The sequence below is a fragment of the Sylvia atricapilla genome, chromosome W, assembly GCF_009819655.1.
Source record: "Sylvia atricapilla isolate bSylAtr1 chromosome W, bSylAtr1.pri, whole genome shotgun sequence".
Taxonomy (NCBI): domain Eukaryota; kingdom Metazoa; phylum Chordata; class Aves; order Passeriformes; family Sylviidae; genus Sylvia; species Sylvia atricapilla.
This window is the reverse complement of record NC_089173.1, coordinates 10662842-10678682: the sequence shown is the minus strand read 5'-3', so window position 1 is coordinate 10678682 and position 15841 is coordinate 10662842. Positions and strand designations below refer to the sequence as shown.

Genomic DNA, 15841 nt, shown 5'->3' with positions numbered 1-15841 from the left:
CATACTGGAACACTGCACAGTTGTTCCTAGTGTAGACAGACTGTTCTTGCAGTAGAAGACAGGTTTCTAGTGGAAATGGTGGCTCACCATTTTCTGTTTTATTATCTTTATATATTACTGAGATAATCCATTCGTTCCAGCTCTACGTTTATTGTGTGGGAATTGTCCTTTTTTTTTGTAGGTAGAGTGAGGGAGGGAAAGAAAATTTTATTTGTGGTTGCAGAGACAGTGTAATTATATGCTTTATTATAATCAGTTTACATAGAAATGTGAATGAGAACATCTACTGACTTGTAAACAAAATCATTGTAATTTAATATTTTGCAGAATTGATCAAAACATAATTCTTAATTTTTTTTCTTTTTTTAAAGGAACTTCATGTTGGTGTTGCTTATGCCAGAATATAGTAAGCAAGGCAAATTAGCCCCAGCCTTGTGTAAACTTTTAATTGGCCAACATGATGCAACTGAGTATGAATTCCTGGTGGCTTTGGAAATGAAAGAGAACTGAGCGCTCTGGCTGGAAGTTTAACGTGATGACAGCCTGGTCTATGGTAGGGAAGCTGAAAATGGAGAAGAGGCACTTCGGAGAAGACAGAAATGTGGAACAAGATGTGGGGGAATGCAGTGCTGAATCTGAGGAATGGACGAGCTCAGAAAGTGAGCCTGAGCAACCATACTTCAGAAACAGTGCTCAGTGGAGAGAAAAGGAGGTTTCCACCAAACTGCATCGGCCACTCTGCCGGTCCCCATGTCTGGATCGCCCAAGTTTTTCACAGGGTAGTATCACACAAGACTTGAAGTTAGATGAATGCAAAACAAATTTGGACAAGGAATACCAAACTAAAATGGATTTTGCTTTAAAGCTTGGGTATGCAGGAGATCAGATCCAGGCTGTACTGAATAAGTTGGGAGCAGATGCGCTCATCAATGATGTTCTAGCAGAGCTTGTGAGACTTGGAAACAAAAGTGAATCAGAGGGACAAAGCACTGCCAGCACTACCACTGGTACTCTGGTGCCAAGAGGCCCTTGCCCAAAGGAAACAGCAAGCCCTGAATTGTCACTGGAAGATGAAGTGGTGGATAACAGTGATAACTTGAGGCCAATTGTCATTGATGGAAGCAATGTTGCTATGAGGTGGGTCTCCCTGTCACAATATTTGAAAATAATAAATCACTAAAATATTTAAGAAAAGACCAATATTGATGGCAAAGTCATTTTAAGTCATGTAAACTATTGCACTGATAATATATCTATTTTATGGACTCTTTAGTCTAGGCTTTTAATTATGCCATTACTCCTTTATATGTAATCCATATTCCAGTTCCCTTGACCTCATTTTAAATCCAAGTTCTCACCTCAAATCTTTTGTTCAAGCAATCTATTTGTAGTGTGCTTTTGTGTGGATGGGTTTAGTATATTGAAGTCCTTGAACAATACTGAAAATTGTTTCTGGACATTAAAGTAGGGTAGGAAAAATTGGTTCTTTCTAAAGTGACATGCAGTGTATGGTAATGAAATGCAGTGAATTCATGGTATTTGAGCTCTGGATGGTTGAGCCTGCTCAGTAGTCAAAGCAATTTAGCTGCGTCAGAACAGGGATAATGAATGAGCTAAACCTGCTGACCTGCACGACTAGGCTGCTTGCCCCACCTTGAGTACTGAGTGCAGTTTTGGGCATCCAAAGGAGGGCCATGAGGATGGGGGAGAGTCTGGAGGGGAAGCCTTATGAGGAGTGACTGAGGCCACTTGGTTTGTTCAGCCTGGAGGAGACCAAGATCAGACCTCATTGTGTTCTTCAACATCTTCACAAGGGGAAGTGGAAGGGCAGGTACCAATCTCTTCACTCTTGTGATCAGTGACAGGACTTGAGAAAATGGCATGAAGCTGAGTCAGAGGAGGTTTAGACTGGATATTAGAAAAAGATTTTTCACCCAGAGGGTGGTTGAGCACTGGAACAGGCTCTCAGGGCAGTGGTCACAGCACCCAGCCTGTCCAAGCTCAAGAAATGTTTGCACAACACTTTCAGGCACATGGTGCGATTCTTGGGGTGTCCTGCATGGGCCAGGAGTTGGATTTTGATGGTCCTTGTGGGTCTCTTCTGACTCAGGATATTCTGTATACACTTGGCTGCTTAGGTCAACACTAACCCAAGAGACACCTGCCTCGTGCCACTTTTGAACATGTCTGTAAAGTACAGAGTTGAGCTAGCCAATGATTTGTTTATCATTGAGTAAGTATGATTTTTTAATGAGGGAGTTATTTAAAATCTGTTTAGTGATCAGTGATACCAAGATTTCTTCAGGTAGTGTTCATACAATAGACTTCTTTTAGTATCGGTCTTCTGCTCTAGAAGAACTTGTGATATGAATTATTATTTTTTCAGTGTATTAAGAAAATTCAGGGTTTTATAGCTGTATTGAGTATGCTGACTTTTCAAATACATAAACCCTTCAAATTCTGTAAAAGTATTTTATATACAGAAATTTCCAGTGTCACGTTGTGGTTACATCAATCCATAAGATGTTTCTGTAAAGCATCATTGCCAAAACTGGATTAATTTTTTTTTTTTCTTTTTTTTTTTTTTTTTTTTTTTTTTTTCTCTGTGCCTGTTGTATTTGAAATCTCTGCTGCTTGAGTTAGTTCTGAGAGTAATGTGGCAGGCAGCAACTGGAGAAAAAAGGGTGTGTACTCTGACTATTTCATAGCTCAGATCTGATGCTTTATTTATAGGACCATAAGACTATCTCAGGTTATAAGGGACCCATAAGGATCATCAAGTCCAACTCATCACAAAATGCATATGCATCTGAAAGTTTTAAAAAATATTAAATTCTGTAAAATCTGAAATATATAAAAATTTAAGGAAAATGCTTTTAGGAACATTGTGGCTTCTGTATTAATTATTTAAGTTGTGAGGATTTAGACTATGCTGGTGATCTATAATCAAACAGAAGTCATTAGACCTGTCTGCCTTTGGTCTGCTTCGGTGTTACTTTCTGTAATGTTTTGAGCCCAGGAAAACATAGTCCAGTAATCTGTGATGTCATTCTACAATAATAACAATAACAACAGCAATTTTGAGGTGAAATTTTGAATGAGAATCCATAGAATTTTATGGATTTTAAAGACAAGTTTAATATGATGGAAGTCTCCTAATTGTGCAAAATCTGTTCTGCAGACTGAGAATATCTGAAAAGTGTAAGGCTTATGCAGTTCTTCTGCTTAAAAATATTGCAATTATAGATGATGCAGATAGAGATTTAATAAGATTAATAATTAAGATTCTCCTTGGTTTCTATCAAACCTCTTAAAAATTTCTCCTTTCCCTTGCAGAAACTTCTAAGGCCTTTTTAAAAATTAAACTCTTTTATTTGAATTGTGTGCTGTTTTAAAGACTCCTTTGTGTTTCAGAAAACAAATTTTTGATGAGGATAGGACTTGAACAACTTTGACACAATTATTTCTTTCCTATAAAAAGTTCTAATAAAAATGCAGAACATTTAGTATCAGAGGAAAAGATTTTATGGTATAGATGTTTAAAAGCACTTATCACCCATGGCAGTCAGCATTGTTTATTACTCTTTTTGTTGATAGTGTTTTATGGTGCTACTTAAGGTGAGCTCAGTTTGTCAGGGAAAGTGATCTTTTTCATTAGGTCTGCTAATAAAATGAAAAAAATTAAAAACTTAATAAACTTCATGTGTACTTGCTTTTGCTCTGGGGATAGTGAAATTTCACTATTTATAGACTCTTTAAGTAGCAGGGTTGCTGTAATCTGATGGCTGAATAGCTCTGTACAGTTGTCTTTTTCCAGTTATGTAAGGAGGCCTAATAAAACTTTACAGAATTTGTTTTCCTTATATCCTTTGACCATGGCAGCTTTAGAAGAAAAAAAACAACCAAACCACCACAACAACAACCAAAACCAAATGTAACTTTTGTCCTTGCTGTTTCTAAAACTTGCATGTTTTTCAGCCATGGGAACAAAGAAGGATTTTCCTGCCGGGGAATTCAACTAGCTGTTGATTGGTTTCTGGAAAAAGGACATAAAGATATTACTGTGTTTGTTCCTGCATGGAGAAAAGAACAGTCTCGACCTGATGCTCCAATTACAGGTAACATCAAGATTTTCTTCGACCCCTTGGTTAAAAATGAAAAAAAATTATTGTCGTGTTTCTGATGGGTCCCAGTACTGGGCTGTGGATGTGGTGATGACGATGTTGCACTCAACTGTTTGTTTGAAAACACAACAGTTTCACTGGTGAGGAAACAAGCATTTAAATATCTGCATGTGAAAACAATGATGTGCGTTTTGTAACAGTATTGGATGGTTTCAACACTTTTGAGAAGCAGTAGTTGAAATTTTCCCATTCACAAATGTTGTTGAGCATATTTGAACTGAGTCTTGTTTGCTGGGTGAGCATAAAAGAAGTAGTAACAGGCCAGAGAGTTAGTAGGGTTATCTTGAACACTGAAAAGGCAGCATGTGTTTTGTCCCATACAAAGTCCTTGCATTTCACTCTAGGCTAACAAGGCTATTGTAATACAGTAACACCTGAATTCCTGATGTGTTCAGGAAGACTGAGTAAAGGTACATAGCTACAGAGTGGTTATGAAGTTTAAACAGTGAATATTTACTCAGTGCTTTGAAATCTCAGAAATAAAATCCACATCTAGGTGTTTTTCAATCATAATGAGGACTGTGTATGAATATAATTGCAAGATACTTTGTCAGACAAAAAAGGCAAGAATTTTCATAATACAAAGGTTGCATTTCTTTCTTTTAAAAGTTTTTTAAAAGCTGCTCAACTAAAATTATTTTACAGATCAAGAAATCTTACATAAATTGGAGAAAGAAAAAATTCTTGTTTTCACCCCATCTCGAAGAGTTCAGGGAAGAAGAGTAGTTTGCTATGATGATCGATTCATAGTAAAACTTGCTTTTGACTCAGATGGCATCATTGTGTCAAATGATAACTATCGGGATCTTCAAAATGAAAAACCAGAATGGAAGAAGTTCATAGAGGAGCGGCTGCTAATGTATTCTTTTGTGAATGACAAGTATGGGTTTTTTTTTCAAAAGTAAACGAATTTGCTAATTCAGCATTCTGAGGAAAAACTGATCATGTTTCATTTCTTTTCCCTTAGATTTATGCCTCCAGATGATCCTTTGGGACGCCATGGTCCAAGCCTTGAAAATTTCTTAAGAAAAAGGCCAGTTATTCCTGAACATAAGAAACAACCGTGTCCTTATGGTAAGTGCCCAAGTCAGATCGACTTGTTGCATTTAAAGTTAGGTGAAGCAAGCAATTAACATCTTGTCATTACCAGAAAAAAAAGTACCACTTTTCATGTTGCCATCCAAGCACAATATCCACTTTTATACCCTTCATACACATATTTATAAAAACAGTGTAGTAGTGTCCTGGTTTGGAGTTAAATTAGGGAAGAACCTCCAAAAGGAGTCCCCTAAACCAAACCTCCACCACCCCTTCTCCCCCCCAGCCCTGGGTTCGGGAAGGAAAATACCTCGGAGGAAAGTGGAAAAACCGGTTTATTGACAAAAATACACTCCCCAACACCGAATAGTGGGAAAAGACGGGTTACTGTGACGATGGGGAGGGTGCTGACGCGTCTCTGTCTGGCCCGGGTCTTCTCCAACTTCTCAGGTCAGGTCAGGTCCGGAGCCGGTTCAAACCTTGGCGGGGGGGAGGAAGGAGGGGAAAAAAAAACCCAAACAGAAGCAGCGGGGGGGGGAAGAAAAAACGGCGGCAGGGGCAGCCGGAGAGCAGAGCGAAGCAAAGCGAAGCGAAGAAGGCAAAAGCAGCCGAGCTAGCTGAAGCAAGAGCCGAAAGCAGCCAAGAAGGAAAAAAGGAGGCAGGAACTGCAGGCTCCCGCCCAAGAGGGCGGGATTCAGCTGCGAGACATAACAACATATCCAAGATATGGGATGGATATATGGGATAGGAGGCAGCTCAACCCAGAACATTCCACCCCTTATCCCATATATCCATCCAATTAAAACTTTCATCTCACTTACTCAGACCTTTAGCACTTACACATTTCCGTCCGTCTTACTTGCTCAGACCTTCGACACTTATTCATTTCCTTCTGTTTCATGTCTAACTGATCTAACACGCAGACAATGGTAGTAACATTCAGCACATATCAATCTTACCCCATATTCAGATCTCCCTGAGGTACACATCGCATTGTTCCATCTTTCTGCATTATCCACCATGTACAACCCGGTCCTTGAGCAGAGACAACTCCACGGATGGGTTTGCCTGTACTCAAGTCAGGGTTGATCCATGCTGTCTTTCCCAACAAACCTCTAACATGGGCCACTGGGACTTTATCTCCATCTACTACATTAAGGTGCTGGGACTGAGCAGGACCCGCTCGGTTGGTGGAACCTCGAGTGTTAACTAACCAGGTGGCTTTTGCTAAATGCTGCTCCCAGTTTTTTAAGGACCCTCCACCCAACGCCTTCAGGGTGGTTTTTAACAGCCCATTGTACCTCTCCACTTTACCCGCGGCTGGTGCATGGTAGGGGATATGATATACCCATTCAATGCCATGTTCCCTAGCCCAGGTTTTAATAAGAGTATTTTTGAAATGAGTCCCATTGTCTGACTCAATTGTCTCGGGAGTGCCGTGCCTCCAAAGGACCTGCTTTTCAAGGCCCAGGATGGTGTTGCGGGCTGTAGCATGAGACACAGGATAGGTTTCCAACCATCCTGTGGTGGCTTCTACCATGGTCAGCACATGACGCTTGCCTTGGCGGGTTTGAGGCAGTGTGATGTAATCAATCTGCCAGGCCTCCCCATACTTGTATTTAGACCACCGTCCTCCATACCAGAGAGGCTTCATCCGCTTGGCTTGCTTAATGGCAGCGCATATTTCACAGTCACTGATAACTTGAGAAATGCTGTCCATGGTTAAATCCACCCGTCGGTCTCATGCCCACTTATAGGTGGCATCTCTACCTTGGTGACCTGAGGCATCATGGGCCCATCGTGCTAGGAACAACTCTCCCTTGTGCTCCCAGTCAAGATCTATCTTCAACTCTCCTATCTTTGCAGTTTGATCGACCCGCTGATTATTTTGCTGCTCCTCATTAGCTCTACTCTTGGGGACATGGGCATCTACATGGCGAATCTTCACAGGTAGGGTTTCTAACCGGGCAGCGATATCTTTCCACTCTTCAGCAGCCCAAACTGGTTTACCTCTACGCTGCCAGTTTGCCTCTTTCCATTTCTTCAGCCATCCCCACAGAGCATTGGCTACCATCCAAGAATCAGTGTATAGATAGAGCCTTGGCCACTTCTCTCTCTTTGCAAAATCTAGGGCCAGTTGAATGGCTTTGAGTTCAGCAAATTGACTGGATCCACCCTCTCCCTCAACGACCCCTACGACCTGTCGTGTGGGGCTCCATACAGCTGCCTTCCACCTCCGACCCATCCCTATGACACGGCAGGAACCGTCAGTGAATAAAGCATAACATATTTCCTCTGCTGGCAACTGGTCGTATGGCAGAGCTTCTTCAACCCGGGTCACTGGTTCTTGTTCTTCATCTGCAACACTGAAACTTTCACCTTCGGGCCAGTTTGTAATTACTTCCAAAATTCCAGGGCGATTCAATTTCTCAACTTGAGCGCATTGTACAATGAGGGCAATCCACTTGCTCCAGGTAGCACTGGTGGCGTGGTGGGTGGAGGGAACCTTTCCTCTAAACATCCACCCTAGCACTGGTAGTCGGGGTATCAGGAGGAGTTGTGCTTCCGTACCTATAACCTCTGAGGCAGCCCGAACCCCTTCATAGGCTGCTAGAATTTCCTTTTCTGTTGGAGTATAGCTGGCTTCCGACCCTCGGTAACTTCGACTCCAAAATCCCAGTGGTCGGCCTCGAGTCTCCCCAGGCACCTTCTGCCAAAGGCTCCAGGACAGACCATGGCTCCCAGCTGCAGAATAGAGCACGTTCTTCACGTCCGGTCCTGTCCTGACTGGGCCAAGGGCTACCGCGTGAGCAATCTCCTGTTTAATCTGAGTAAAAGCGTGTTGCTGCTCAGGGCCCCACTGGAAAGTGTTTTTCTTGCGAGTGGAGAGGGCTTACAATCTGGCTATATTCTGGAATATGCATCCTCCAAAAACCTATGACACCTAGGAAAGCTTGTGTCTCCTTCTTGTTAGTTGGTGGAGACATCGCTGTGATCTTATTGATGACATCAGTGGGAATCTGATACCGTCCATCTTCCCACTTAATTCCCAGGAACTGAATTTCTCTAGCAGGCCCTTTAACTTTGCTCTTCTTGATGGCAAAACCAGCTTTCAGGAGAATCTGGATAATCTTCTCTCCTTTTTCAAACACTTCAGCTGCAGTGTTCCCCCACACAATGATGTCATCGATGTACTGCAGATGTTCTGGAGCCTCACCTTCTTCCAATACAGTTTGGATCAATCCATGACAAATGGTAGGACTGTGCTTCCACCCCTGGGGCAGTCGATTCCAAGTATACTGCACACCCCTCCAGGTGAAAGCAAACTGAGGCCTGCATTCTGCAGCCAGAGGAATGGAGAAAAAGGCATTGGCGATGTCAATAGTGGCATACCACCTTGCTGCCGTGGACTCCAGCTCATACTGGAGTTCCAGCATATCCGGCACGGCAGCACTCAGCGGTGGAGTCACTTCATTCAATGCCCTGTAGTCCACAGTCAACCCCCATTCTCCATCCGACTTGCGCACAGGCCATATGGGGCTGTTAAAGGGTGAGTGGGTTTTACAGACCACCCCTTGGCTCTCCAACTCACGAATCATTTTGTGGATGGGAATCACTGCATCTCGAACTGTTCTATACTGCTGCCGATGCACTATAGAAGTGGCGACTGGCACCTGCTTATCTTCCACCTTCAACAATCCCACAGCAGATGGGTCATCCGATAGTCCAGACAGGGTGTTCAGTTGCTTAACACCCTCTGTTTCTACAGATGCTATTCCAAATGCCCATCTGAATCCCTTTGGGTCTTTGAAATACCCATTCCGAAGGAAATCTATGCCCAGAATACACGGGGCCTCTGGGCCGGTCACAATCAGGTGTCTCTGCCAGTCCTTTCCAGTCAGGCTCACCTCAGCCTCCAACAGAGTCAACTCTTGTTCTCCCCCTGTCACCCCGGCAATGGAAATTGGTTCTGCCCCCACATGTTCCGATGGCACCAAAGTACATTGCGATCCAGTGTCTACCAAAGCCTCATGTCTCTGTGGCGCCGATGTGCCAGGCCATCGAATCCACACAGTCCAAAACACACGATTCTCCCCAACCTCTACCTGGCTAGAGGCAGGGCCCCTCTAAGCCTGATTATCTTTCTTTCTTTGGACATATGTCCTAGAGGTTCCCTCCAGGGGATCAGACATATCATCATCGTCCCGGCTGCAGACAACTGGTGCTGCTCTCTGTTTAGTAGGACTTCCTCTTTGAATCCTAGCTTCTTTCAATTTACGCACCCGTTGTGCCAGAGCAGCAGTGGTTTTTCCGTCCCACATCCTCATGTCCTCCCCAGCTTCACGCAAGAAGACCCACAGCTTGGTTCTCGGAGTGTGCCTTCTCTCCCCAACAGAGGTACGCCCGCTTTGAACACCAGGGTCTCTAATTTGAATGGCTGAAATTTGGAGGAAGTCCTCCCTAATCTCTTCCCTGAGTTTTTTGTGATTTTCCTCTAATTTATCTTCCAATTTCTGCAGTCGTGTTTCCACAGCTGCAATCCTGGCATGAGTTGGGCCGTGTACTCAATCAGCATATGCTCGAAGCTTTTTTGCCATATCGAGCACGATTTTGTGTGTCTCCTCCCGCTTCATTATTGCTAGAGCAGAAGCGTATTCAGATGGTCCAAGTCGTACAAGTTTTCACCACATCACGGGTGTACATGGTACCAAATCTGGGTTCTTAGTGTTTAGGTCATCTGAGAAGATAATCTCTGCCACTGCCATTTCTCTCAAGTGTTGAATCCCTTGTTCTATGGTCTTCCACTGGGTCTGCTGCATGTAGAGATCGTCTGCACACAGGTATCTTTGTGCCACACTTCCCAGGACTTGTTCCCAGAGACTGCAAGGGGTAGCCTCCCTCATCATTCCTTGGTCAATAACTGGATCATGTGACAGGGAGCCCAAATGCCTTGCTTCAGTGCCATCCAGAATTGTAGCTTCGCCTGCAGCATCCCAGAGATGGACTAACCAACTAATTATAGACTCATCTGGTCGTCAGGTGTAATCCTTTCTCAAACCTCGGAGGTCCTTCAGGGAAAAAGCATCAATAGTGGGTCCTGATCTTGTGCCAGCTGGTTGGACATTTGATCTTATGCCAGTTGATCCGGCTCCCAATCAGGTGTCAGTTAGTTCGGCTTCTGATTTTATGTCAGTTTGTCCAGCTTCTGATTGGGTGTCCTCGGGAGGCCTTGAGGGCCCTTCACCTTCATCATCATCATCCTCTACTGGTCGATCAGTCTTTCGTGCTCTCTTTGCCCCGACAACTGCCAGTGTCTTAGACTCCCTGTCTGGTTTAGCTGTTGGCCCGGAGCCCAGGATATTAGCTGCAGCCTGAGTGACTGGGGTGGTAACTAGCTTATCTCCCTGTTCCCTTTCTTTTATCTGCTGTCCTTCAGTATCTAGCAGAGTACGGGAAACATATGCCAGGGCCCAGCTCACTGCAATAATCCTTTTCTCCTTAGTATTACCACAGCACTTCTCTTTCAAATACTTTTCCACCTCAGCTGGGTTCTGAATTTGTTCAGATGGGAAGTCCCAGACTATAGGATCAGAAAATTCCTTTAAAATTTGGCCCATATCTTCCCATTTCCCACTCCACTCAAGATTTCTCTTTGTTGGCTTTACCCCTAAATCAGGAGTCTCATTAGCTCTTTTAGAAATCTCAGCTTTCATTTTATATAAACTGCAGACAGTATAGAAAAGACTTACTAGATTAAATGCCAGAAAGATGGTCTCTTTAACACTCAGGGGAAACTGAACATTTTCTAATAGAGATGTAAACAATTCAAAGGACAAGAGGGAAGACAGAGGCTGAAAAAACTCTTCCCCTGCTTCTCCCCTAACCAATTGAATGCACCACCATAACAACGAACTATACACTTCCGGAACAGATTTAAGCATCTTAACAGCCCTTCTATAAAGCATCACAAGCGAGCCCAGCCCAATGAATATTCTGGTTAGTGCCCCACGGCCCCAAAAACTACGTATTAGTAGCAATACCAGAACTTCTTCTATATAAGGGAATAACCCTAGGTACCACAGAAGTATTAAAACCTCAAAAATCCCTGGGGACCAGAAATATTGGCAGGCTTTCACCCCAAATGACATTATGAATCCAGAAAAAAACATCCCAATACACCCACAAAAGAACTAGAAACACTAATATTTTTATTAAGGTTTTTCCACTTTCTCTGGCCCTTTCCCGGCCAACGCACCAAGAAATGTCCTGGTTTGGAGTAAATTAGGGAAGAACCTCCAGAAGGAGTCCCCTAAACCAAACCTCCACCACCCCTTTCCCCCCAGCCCTGGGTTCGGGAAGGAAAATACCTCGGAGGAAAGTGGAAAAACTGGTTTATTGACAAAAATACACTCCCCAACACCGAATAGTGGGAAAAGACGGGTTACTGTGACGATGGGGAGGGTGCTGACGCGTCTCTGTCTGGCCCGGGTCTTCTCCAACTTCTCAGGTCAGGTCAGGTCCGGAGCCGGTTCAAACCTTGGCGGGGGGGAGGAAGGAGGGAAAAAAAAACCCAAACAGAAGCAGCGGGGGGGGGGGGAAGAAAAAACGGCGGCAGGGGCAGCCGGAGAGCAGAGCGAAGCAAAGCGAAGCGAAGAAGGCAAAAGCAGCCGAGCTAGCTGAAGCAAGAGCCGAAAGCAGCCAAGAAGGAAAAAAGGAGGCAGGAACTGCAGGCTCCCGCCCAAGAGGGCGGGATTCAGCTGCGAGACATAACAATATATCCAAGATATGGGATGGATATATGGGATAGGAGGCAGCTCAACCCAGAACAAGTAGAAAAATAAGGATTACCGGATACACCTTGTGGATAATACAGCTTTTTGCTATTTTATTCTGGTTTGTATTCGAGGGAGATTTATAATTAATAAAACTGTGTTAAAGCTGATTTGTTTTATACAGCACTTGTGTGTATGTTGTCATTATTGAAATCATGAGCCAGTAGGATGAAAAATGGTATGTCTTGCCTTTGATACAGATAGACATGGATACAGGCAGCAGAGTCTGTGACTGCCTGTATATATCAAATACATCATTGTTCCTTAGGGGTTTAGTATAGAAATACTACTATTGAAAAGTAGTCGAAGATGTAAAGAAAAAAGATAGCAGCTGGTGTTATTAATGAGGTTTTGATTTATTTTAACCTGAAAACCCTTTTCTTCCAGGTAAAAAGTGCACCTATGGGCACAAATGTAAATATTACCACCCAGAACGTGCAAACCAGCCTCAAAGGTCAGTAGCGGATGAGCTTCGAATAAGTGCCAGATTATCTGCTGTGAAAACTATGAGTGAGGGAGCCTTGGCCAAATGTGGCACAGGGCCATCCAGCTCCAAAGGAGAAATCAGTTCTGAAGTGAAACGCATTGCCCCAAAACGTCAGTCAGATCCAAGCATTAGGTCAGTAGCTGTGGAGCCTGAGGAAAAGTTATCAGCAGCCCGGAAGTCCGAGGCCAGCTCTGTCCCGTCTCTGGTATCTGCATTAAGTGTTCCAACGCTCCCTCCACCAAAAAGCCATGTAGCTGGTGCATTAAATACTCGTTCTGCAAGCAGTCCAGTGCCAGGTTCCTCACAGTTCATACATCAGAAATCCTCACTGGAACATATGTCCAGTGTGCAATATCCTCCTATACTAGTCACCAATAGCCATGGCACCTCAGTTAGCTATATTGACCAGTATCCCAAATATGAGTCACTGGGGGACCATGGCTATTACTCCTTACTCAGTGATTTCTCCAACTTAAGCATAAGTAGTATCCGTAACTCAGATTATTACGGGGCTGATATGGACCAGGGGATGTATTCTAGAAACTCAAGCCCCTGTCCTGACAATTGCTTAAGCCATACAAGTAATGATTCTTATTCCTCTTACGATGACTTGTATCTGGGTATAGCAGATGCCAGTCCAGAAGACAATGTGAAGAGCCACAGACTGCTATCGAAAAATCGTCTTCAGCCTTTCCCTCATGGTTACCATGAAGCCTTAAATAGAGGTCAGAGTTATGGGACTGAAGAGCCTAAGCAATCCCTTCGGAAACAGTCAGTTTCCCACTTAGGCCTCCATGCTCAGCATCCCACTGTTGGAGCACGGTCCAGTTGTCCAGGAGAATACCCTCTGCCTCAAAATGTTCATTCATCAACTGCACAACCAAGCCGTGCCTTGGTGATGACAAGAATGGACAGTATTTCTGACTCACGGCTTTATCAAAGTAACCCCACAAGGCAGAGACGACCACCTCTCTGTCGAGAGCAGCACACCAGTTGGGATCCATTACCGTGTACATCAGACTCTTACACTTACCACTCGTATCCACTGAGTAACAACCTCATGCAGCCATGTTATGAACCTGTCATGGTAAGAAGCATGCCTGAGAAGATGGAGCAACTCTGGAGAAATCCCTTGATTGGGATATGTGGTGAGCCACAGGAACCTCATATCATCCCAGAACATCAGTATCAAACATACAAGAACCTCTGCAATATTTTCCCTCCAAGTGTTGTCCTTTCTGTGATGGAAAAGAATCCCCACATGACAGATGCACAACAGCTGGCAGCTATGATTGTTGCCAAATTAAGAACAGGGCATTAGAGCAGTACATCCTCTTTTGGATAAATGAACCAGTACAGCACATAGGACCCAGAGGAAAACTTACATGAAGGAAGAGGCCAATCTATTGTAAATATTTTCTACTAAGATAGTATAAAATTCTCTACACAGTAGCAATCATATATATGCTGAGGCACTATATAAAAGTTGATTGTATTGCAAATTTTAAGATTTTAAATATAGGGATTTTTAATATTATTTTATAGGAAACTCATATCTTGCTGCATGGATAGCTCACTAAGAACTATAATGTCACAATCAGTGTCTCAAAGCTGTTATTACAAAATTAGTGTTAGCAATTATATTGCATGTATTAGTGTACACTTACAATTTGCTTATAAATACCTAATCGGCCTCTAAAAGTATGCTCTATACACACCCAGATGACTTTTAGGGTTTCAGCTTTGTCATTTGACACTGCCTACTGGCATCTTAAGTACTGAAGAAAAAGTAAATTTTCTAAAAATTAAAATTGTTTATAAAAGGAAAAATGTTTTTTCAGTTTTTCAATGTCAACATGGTTGTTGGCACTTAAATTTCAGAACTGTCCCTCAAGAGTTTGAATAACTATTACCTTGTTTAATATGTTGGCTCAATTCAACAGAAGCCAAATACTTTATTAAATTAGGACCAAAACATTAAGGAATGTAAAGGCATGACTGCCATTCAGTAAACTGAAACTTTAACTGTAGCTTCTCTCCAGAATCTCCTCTCAAACGTGCAGTAAGCAGCTGCTGGCCCAAATGACTAGACAAGCTGAAAATAAATTGTCAGTATTATGTAAACTGGATTACTCAACTTGAAGCAGCAAAAACTGGATGTTAACATGGAAGTTCATCACTAACTGCAGCCCTTCCTCTGGGAGCACGGATGGTGCTTGAGTGAGCCTGACATTCAAGGGGGCTGTACAAGATCAGCTTCAAAAAGGGTGGAGGGGGAAGGCTGCTTCTTGAAAAGAGATGCTCCAGTTCGAGTTTGTGGCAAAGCTGTCCTGGTTTTTTCTCTTCAGATCCACGCAAAGGTATACATTTGCCTCATGAAGGCTTTTAGAGTTCATGTTTCAACAGGTGAGATAATTTTGTGTGGCATTGTTTGCGTGACTGGTATCTTGCTCAGGGTGGGAACCTTTGTAGCTAAATGTCTCCAAAAGAGGCATTTATTGTTTTTTTTTTAAGCTGCACTGACTGTACGCCCTTTTTTGAATCCACTGTATATTTCAACATTTTGAACCATGACTAACTCGACATGTCTCGAGCTATGACTTGTTGACTTCTACTGTAGTTTTTTTCATGAAAGTTGAGAAGGCCTGGTTTATGGCCTTTTGTTTCTTCATGAGAAGGTGTGACACTGCCTAAATGTTTCTTACTGTGAAACACACAGAACGTGAGGCTGCAGTCAGGGTTGTTTCTGGTGTTTTGATAATGGCTTGCATGCTGCTTTCTAGTTATCTGTTTGTCTGAGAAACAAAGTTTATAATTTTCTCCACTTGTGTTACTGTAGTGGTTGGTTTGATTCAAAATATCTTGTGGGCTCTTTATCATGTGCAAAATAGGTTCCTGACATATTAAAAAACCCACCAAATGAACCAGTAAGAAACCACAATGATGGGTGCAACTATAGTTAATTTACTGACATTTGATAACTGTATCATTTCACACAAGATAAATATTCTTGTGTTGGTACAGGTGACGTATATAATGACTATGTCATTATGTATTTGAAATGAAGTAACTTAAAGATGATTCTGTACTTACCCTTGGTGTTTAAAAATAAGTTTTAATTAGTTGGTTATTCTCTCTGTTAGTGGGGAAAAATAATTCAGACATAATAGCTGGGGGAAAACAGATTTAACTCTTGAACAGTTTTCAAAAACATTTCATATTTTTAATTTGCAATTAATTCTGATTCTCTTCTCTTGCATGGTATAAGCAGCTGAGAGCAATGCCTCAAATAACCAGAA

General features: G+C 42.7%; 1 protein-coding gene across 1 annotated transcript; it reads left to right on the top strand.

Moving 5' to 3' along the window:
- Positions 1 to 350: 350 nt before the first annotated feature.
- Positions 351 to 14066, top strand: LOC136373367 (probable ribonuclease ZC3H12B). The gene is made up of 5 exons (XM_066338276.1): positions 351 to 1137; positions 3979 to 4118; positions 4830 to 5064; positions 5152 to 5258; positions 12443 to 14066. Exons 1-5 carry the CDS (start codon positions 536 to 538, stop codon positions 13861 to 13863), a joined length of 2505 nt encoding a protein of 834 aa, XP_066194373.1. The 5' UTR covers positions 351 to 535; the 3' UTR covers positions 13864 to 14066.
- The last annotated feature ends 1775 nt before the right edge of the window (positions 14067 to 15841 follow it).